The 8,360-nt window shown below is 37.2% G+C and overlaps 1 protein-coding gene across 1 annotated transcript; it reads left to right on the top strand.

Moving 5' to 3' along the window:
* The first annotated feature begins 398 nt into the window (after positions 1-398).
* LOC117299142 (ryncolin-1-like) lies at positions 399-929 on the top strand. Its single transcript, XM_033782606.1, has one exon. It carries the CDS (start codon positions 399-401, stop codon positions 927-929), a length of 531 nt encoding a protein of 176 aa, XP_033638497.1.
* The last annotated feature ends 7,431 nt before the right edge of the window (positions 930-8,360 follow it).

The following is an 8,360-nucleotide window of genomic DNA, read 5'->3' as shown; positions in this document are numbered from 1 at the left end:
CACGTCGACCAAACGTCAGTTAGAAGATGAGCCTTTTTATCAAGTGACCAGCGCAGCCTTATTGAATCATGGGTTTCAGTGGAAGACCGTAGCCAATCATGTGATCTGTGGACGAGACTGCGCTATGGATCTACAGTGTATGTCATTTAACTTTCACATTTCTAAACGTTTTTGTGTTTTGAATAATGCCAGTAGAGCTCAGAGCCCTGTTGATTTTGTTCAGATTCAAGGGAGTGTCTATTTGGACGGTAATTTTGACTCTTTGTCATTTTCAACTCCTGCCAGCTTAAGCAGTTGTCTGATGATGTACCAGGCTGGTTACCGTGTCAATGGCATATACACCATCTTTCCTATAAATCTGACTGGTGAGGTACAAGTTTACTGCGATATGGAGACAGATGGAGGAGGCTGGGATCGTGTTCCAGAGGAGACAAGACGGCTCTGTTGACTTTTACCGTACCTGGACTGAATACCAATTCGGGTTTGGTAATCTGCAGAATGAGTTCTGGCTGGGGAATGATATCCTGCGTGACCTTACTGGGTCAGGACAATGGCAACTCAGAGTAGATTTGGAAGATTGGCAGTCCAGCATTGCTTGGGCTTTATACGGCGAGTTTGCTGTTACAGGTGACACGTACACTCTCCATGCTGGTTCTTACGATAATCGGAGTACAGCTGGTGATTCAATGGCATATCACAATGGACAATCCTTCACAACAAAGGACCAGGACAACGATGAACATTCACACAATTGTGCCAATAAAAGGAAAGGTGCTTGGTGGTATAAAAGCTGCCTCAGGTCTCATCTCAATGGCTACTACTACAAGGATGAAGATTTTCAGCAAAACAAAGGAATACAATGGAACACCTGGAAGGGGCGAAATTACTCCCTCAAGAAATGCAGCATGAAACTGCGGCAGGTACAGTGAGTGAATACTTGGACATAATTATTATCTCCAACCCATTGTCTGGTGTAAACCTGAGCTAGACCGCAAACACTAATCCTTCACCCCTTCGTGACTTACTTACGAGCTGCCCTGTCCATGTAATCTGAACAACAAAAGCCCCAACAACAGAGTTCGATAATGAGGGACTTTAAAAATCTAGAACGAGTCTGACCGCGGGCGGCCGCGTTCCTAATTTATCCATGGTCCCTTAATGTTCTGAACTGAACTGCGAGAAAAACAAAACGTAGACAAATAATCTGTTGTGGGATTCGGTTTTACCTGATTCAGTTCTGTAAAGATAATGAAATGAATTTGTTATAGTTTTGTAAAAGCGCGGAAAGTGATTTTGTTGAATGGTGAGAATTTATGTACCTTTCAAAATTTTAAAGATGTGTTTATTTGTTGTTGTTGTTTTTTATGCTTTTAATTGCCGAACTACTGGGATTAAAAAAACATCGAGGCCTTAAATAGTGGGTGCGTTCGTTTAGCTTCCCTGGGTCGACCCCGGTGTGTGGCGGGTTTATTTTCCAGGACGAACGTGGGTAATTATCTGCACACGTTCGTCCTGGGAAAAAAAAAACGCCACACACCGGGGTCGACCCGGGGAAGCTAATCGAACGCACCCAATGTGTCACTGCGTGGCGGATTAGAGCGGTGTTTAAAACCCCTCTAAAAACTATGACGGATTTCGAGTTAGAAAATCACTTGTTGTGTAATTTACCTCCAAAGGTTAACAAGCCATGTGTGTACAAAATGCAAAATTTTGAAAGAAAAACAATGATGTGACAAATGGATGCTCCAGTGCTGTGTAAAATGGTAAGAAATCGTGGCACAAAACTCGAAAAAAAGTTATCAGTGTGTATTGATTTCCACACTGCTTTAAATTAAAGGTAATTGGTAACTTTATCACTAATTATTGGCAAAAATATACTTTTGGCAAACGTTTAAAGGAACACGTTGCCTTGGATCGGTCGAGTTGGTCTTTGAAAGCGTTTTGTGACCGTTTATTATAAAATGCATATGGTTAGAAAGATAATGTAAAAGTAGAATACAATGATCCACACAAATATGCCTCGAAATTGCGTGGTTTTCTTTTTACCTCGTCCAATATCACGGTCGGTCATTTATGGGAGTCAACATTTTGACTCCCATAAATGGCCGACCGTGATAGTTCGGACGTAAAAAGAAAACCGTGCAATTTTGAGAGATACCTTGTGTGGATCATTATATTCTACTTTAAAACCATCTTTCCAACCATATGCATTTCATAACAAACGGTTTCAAACGCATTTTATAGACCAACTCGTCCGATCCAAGGCAACGTGTTCCTTCAACTACAAATCAGTCATATCTGTGAAACTTTTAGCCAGTTAGTGTATAGGCTTACTCATTGAGCAAAAAGAAAAATACCACAAACTTAATTGGAGCATTATTTACTGCATACTACATGTACCTAGTAGGGAGCTGAGATGGTTTAAGGAGTGATTTAAGGCCCAGTGACCAGGGGTAATAATGTAAAGCGCTTTGAGACGCCCTCTGGGTGTGAAAAGCGCTCTATAAAAACTGGATATTATTATTATTATCATGAATATCAAGCATACACGTTTATCGAGTTAGCCGCAGGTATCAACAGTATTTATGGCTAAAGCATTTGCGAAGGTACTCAACATTATTTTTTGAAATCAAAGACTTGTTTTCTCAGACTGAAGGTTTGTATCAATATCAAATTAATGGGAGATTTCATTACAAAAGATGATTGCTACCATTAACATAAATCATTTTAGCAGTGAGCTTTCCGATGGAAATAGAAATTACACATATTTCAAAATTCAATACCAAAGTATTACTTTTTTTTGGACAACAAGTCAAGATAATATTAATTTTGGTTTTTACCCATACACCGATGTGTGTTAGCACTTATACTCAGTACTTTCCAGAGTCATGTGAACGAATATCACAGACATTTTACTCGGTGGGATTCGAACCCACGACCCTTGCAATTCTAGAGCAGTGTCTTACCAACTAGACTACCGAGGTTGCCCGGCAGCTAGAGGCGGTTCGAACCATCGGTTTTGGCAGCGGGTACCGAAACGATATAATATATGTTAAATTTGCATCGGGGATAAAGAATATTAATTTTTGGTTTTTACCCATACACCGATGTGTGTTAGCACTTATACTCAGTACTTTCCAGAGTCATGTGAACGAATATCACAGACATTTTACTCGGTGGGATTCGAACCCACGACCCTTGCAATTCTAGAGCAGTGTCTTACCAACTAGACTACCGAGGTTGCCCGGCAGCTAGAGGCGGTTCGAACCATCGGTTTTGGCAGCGGGTACCGAAACGATATAATATATGTTAAATTTGCATCGGGGATAAAGAATATTAATTTTTGGTTTTTACCCATACACCGATGTGTGTTAGCACTTATACTCAGTACTTTCCAGAGTCATGTGAACGAATATCACAGACATGTTACTCGGGTGGGATTCGAACCCACGACCCTTGCAATTCTAGAGCAGTGTCTTACCAACTAGACTACCGAGGTTGCCCGGTAGCTAGAGGCAGTTCGAACCATCGGTTTTGGCAGCGGGTATAGTACCGCAACGATATAAGAGATATAAAATTTGCAAATTTAACATCTCTAGAGTCAAGAGAAGTTGTAAACTTTCAGGTTCGTTGAGGAAATAATCAAGTTCTAAGCATAACATTGTTTCGAAAAAAGGGTTCAGTTAGTCCTAGGATATTTGCAAGAACTACAAACTTTGTGATATGAAATGAAATTTGAAGTCATGGATACTTTTGAATTATTTTTTCGATTTGCTTAAATTTGATGTTTTAGCGCTGTATACTCGGTGTGTTTATGGGTATGTTTTGCTCAAGTATTCAGAAAACGAGAATAGTTTTTCTAATTAAGATTACAAAAAATAGTTAATGGCCTGACGTTTCGACCCTAGCAGAGTCTTTCTCGAAGGCTAAAAAATGTAATTAAGATTACCAAACAAAGAGAGCTTTAAGCAATCAGTCATTCATTTGACTTGAATATATTTGACTCTTTCAGTAGAAAATGTCTCACAACTATTTTAGAGTTCATACAGACTGGTGTTTGATATAGGTTTTCTCGGTCAAATTCGGCAAATGAGCAGCCAATTTCATTTTCATGCGTTCGAATTAAAGCTGTTTTGCCTCTCCAGTTGTTACTGCGTTTCAAATTCAGAATTAGGCCATTCAATTTCGTGTTGAGTCGAGTCAAATTCCTTTGGCACTCTGTTCAATTTAGCACCATTTTAACACAAATTAAATTTACTAATGTGGTTTTCTGATTCAATGCAGTTTTGAAAGAAAATAACGTAATGTTTAAGCACGTAGTTTAGAAGATTAAATTTATAGTTATTCTAAATTATTTTACGACAGTGTGCACTATTGGTAATCATCAACATAGGTATAAAATAACACACCTTGTCACACAAAGTTGTGTGCGTTCAGGTGCTTGCGATACCTCAAACTCTAAAACTGAGGTCTCGAAATCAAAATTTCGTGGAAGATTACTCTTTCTCGAAAACTATGTTTCTTCAGAGGGAGCCATTTCTCACAATAATTTTATTATTTTTACCAACAGCTCCGCATTACTCGTTACCAAGTAACGTTTTATGCTAATACTTATTTTGAGTAGTTACCAATAGTGTCCACTGCCTTTAAATCTAGTGAATGTTGTTGTCAATTAAGTGCTTACAAAAGAATATCATTCAGATTTTAAAAGACACATTGTAAGTGGTTTCATTGTGGCTGTACGTAGGTGGACTCACAGGGAAAAGATACTTGTTTAGTTCACTTTCTAGATTTGAAACAACACTTTTGTGTAGATAATCAATTTATAGTCGAATAGTGATGTATTGATACAAAATTTAGAAATGTGTTCTCAATGTATGCACTAATATTTAACAAATAAACTTGGAAAGAGGAGTTAATGTTGCTGTTTTAGTTTAAGATCCTAAAACAAAAACAGATTTAGGCAAGAAATTACTGAGTTGGTACGTTTTTCATATAATAAGTAAGCAAATAAAATATTTCAATAGTTGTACTTTTGTTATAAAAAATAAAATAAACAAGTTTTGAAAAGTTTAATTTTCACTAACCACAATTTACTGTTTTTGAATATTGAATTATAAAATCTGGAATTCAGAAAATTGTATCTGTTAGACATAATATTTAACTTGATATTGTATTGTGTGTTACCTATTTATTACATGGTGAAAGGGGGTACAATTCTTCTTCTTCTTTTTGCCTTAAAAAAAAAAATTAGTTTTGTAGTAGTTTCACGAAGTCATATTATCAGACACTGGAGTGGATAATCATGCAAGATGGAAACGAAGAAGCTTTGAAGTATTGTTATTCTTACGTCAATGTTTTGGAAAGCAGTTTTTTTAATGACCTACAGACGTTATTAATATTCTCAACTATCAATCAAAAGATAATCATTTAATTTCAAGCTTCTGGATACTGGTCAAATTTATTATTATCAAAAGTTTACAAAATGCAATATATGAATATATTTTGTCAAAGTTTTGTTGTTATTGTATTGTACTGTGGTTGATCTTTAACCACTGTAGTGTTATTGAACAAATTACTTAAATCACTTTAAATTGCTTCTCTGCCTCACGATGTACAAAATGTCAATCTGGTGATATGACTGGTTAACTTTTTGCTGTTTGCAATCAGTCAGGGGACTGTTTAAGAATGGCAAACAAATCAGTGAAAGTTATAATTTCATAGATTGATGTTAATAGCTTTTATACAAAAAAGTAGCATGTTCTGTACTTTCAGTCACAGTCTTACAACCCATATTAAAAGCAGTTAATTTTGGTTTTGTTGTAATACAAACACAATGTCCAAAGATTTACATTAAACTTAAACCGTTTGAAGATAATGATAGTAGAAGGTGTACCTTCAAATATTAGTTGCCGAGGTGCTGTAGCTTTTGAGAAATGAGAAAAACAATGTGATGAAAATTATGTTTTTACATGCTAAAATAATTTTCGTCTCAAAATCATTGAGACGAAAATTATTTTCATGACATTGTTGTACTCTTCTCTCAAAAAGTACAACACCTCAGCAAGTAATATTTTCAGGGAAGCTTTCTACTATCGTTATCTTCAAACTGTGTAAGTTAAATGTAAATCTGTGGACATTGTGTTTTTGGTCCTACAAAAAGTACATAGACCCTTTAAGATCACAGATTGGCTGAAAAGTTGGTTCATAATGGAATACATTTATCAAATCAAGTTACTTGAACCATAATATTATCGGCTTTCTACAGATTTTATTATTTTAAAAGACAAGTTTGCTCTTATAAACAAAGTCAATTTTGTGTATAGCTTTGCTCCATCAAATACATAAAACAAAAGAAATCCAATAACTTTGTGCTGATTGGAAAAAAAATGTATTTGATGCGTGACACATACAAATTTGCATTTTATATAAAGACCAATTGAAGTTTAATTGATATAATTGACTGGTTACAATGTTAACCTTTCTACTATTAGACCATTCAGTATAACCCAGTGTGGTTTCTGACTGATATTAAAACCGATGCCAGCCTACAGTTATGACACATTGTGTAATTAAATTATATACACATTCATGTTTTCGCTCAGCGGTGTCACTGTACTAAAGCTCTGTTGTTGAATAAATTCCCACTGGAAAATGGCACTAAGAGTAGGAGGGTTAAATTAATTTCAACACCTAAATAATGATTGTTTGTTAATACTGAAATAAACCACGTGCATGAAGTACTGAAATGTGATCAAGTTTTGTAGAATGTAATCTTGTTTTGTGTGTATTGCAAACTTATAAGACTCGGCTCGGGTTTTAAAATGTCCTGTCTCAGTACCAATGTTGGTATTAAAAAACTACTCAAGCCGTTTGCCGTTTCAAGAATTATATGTATTTTTTTTTAAGTGGCCAGACATTGTACTAGAGGCTTATTTTCTGACCTCTCCCTACTATAGTATTATGTTCCAATGATTCTTTTTCCATAGTTTTATTGTGTACAGCCTAATGCTTAGTAACATAAACCTGAAACATGAAACAAGCACATACATTCTGGCGTTAAACAGTCATATCCCTTTGTAATCCCTCTGCTGCCACTGTCCAGGTTCTTGAACTTGCGTGTGATCGCTGGCTTCAAGGCAGTTAACGGTTTCATGACTTTTGGCACACAAACTGACAAAGTTGGGTAACCACAAAGTTAGGGCTCGGATGGGACGTAAAACCGCTTGTCCTATGCGTTGTGTAACGGGTAACCGCAAAGTTAGGGCTCCGATGGGACGTAAAACCGCTGGTCCTGTGCGTTGTGCACGCATTTAAAAGAACCCAGTGCACGGTTCGAAAAGAGAAGGGGTTCGCCCCGGTGTTGCTGGCTGTGGCGGAGCGGTCCACAGGAATGAGGGCATCTGCCAGTCGGACAGTTCCTTTGCGCCATGTGTTTCATTTAAGGAGAGTAGGTGACAACGTCTCTCTTTTCTCTGAAAACGGCAGTTGGGTTCCGTTGGTTTTGAAAAGAACATATTATTTGTTTTTCTTTTATCTGGGGGGGGGGGTGAAGTGATATAAAACTCACTGAAATCTAGCTCTTCCATCCTTCCATTTTGTTCGTATCCCAACACATATGTGTAATGACAGCCTCTGGATTTGAAACTTTGTAACTTCCTTGTCGTTATTCAAAAACAAATTTTCAACATCCTTGCAATTTAGCATTTGGGTTTAGCCTGTTGCAAATTGTCCGAGGTCATATCAAATAATGCATAAACTATAATAAAAAGACTGTCATGTGAGCGGTAAACAAAACATGAAGGTGTGAACGCACTATAGCACATGTTGTTGAATTTATTGTATGAAATCCACTTTGCTCAACCGGTTTTTGTTAACCGCTGTGGTAGATTGACCTGCTGTTACAATTGTGTTTTGCATGTAGTGATCTATACTGGAGACGGTTGTACCGCAGTTGGCAAAAGTAACATCAATCGTATACACTCACGATATGATGTATGAAGTATGTAGCGGCAGTGCCGATCGACCGGTAGGGGGCGCCAGCACGACTCCCTTTCGGCTTATAGCGGCGTGTATCTTGATCTTCACTCATTTCACGTAGAGATAATCAGTGAAATTATACACCAACGTATGTGGACACAGCATTCAGACGATCGAAATAAAGTTTGCATATCTGTTTTTGATTGGTCGTCCGAGGTGACCTGAAGCCAATCAAAACAAACACATACGGTAGCTTTAAGTCACTGAATTTCTCTAATGAAATCATTGTATCAATGTGATCACGAGATCTGAGTAGCAGGTACCTGTTTTTATCCTTGCGGATAAAGACAAGGGTCCAGTTAGCCTAAACGTCTGACGTC

This window comes from Asterias rubens, chromosome 14, assembly GCF_902459465.1.
Source record: "Asterias rubens chromosome 14, eAstRub1.3, whole genome shotgun sequence".
Classification (NCBI taxonomy): Eukaryota; Metazoa; Echinodermata; class Asteroidea; order Forcipulatida; family Asteriidae; genus Asterias; species Asterias rubens.
Note: the sequence above shows the minus strand (reverse complement) of the source record. Positions and strands in the feature narration are given on the sequence as shown.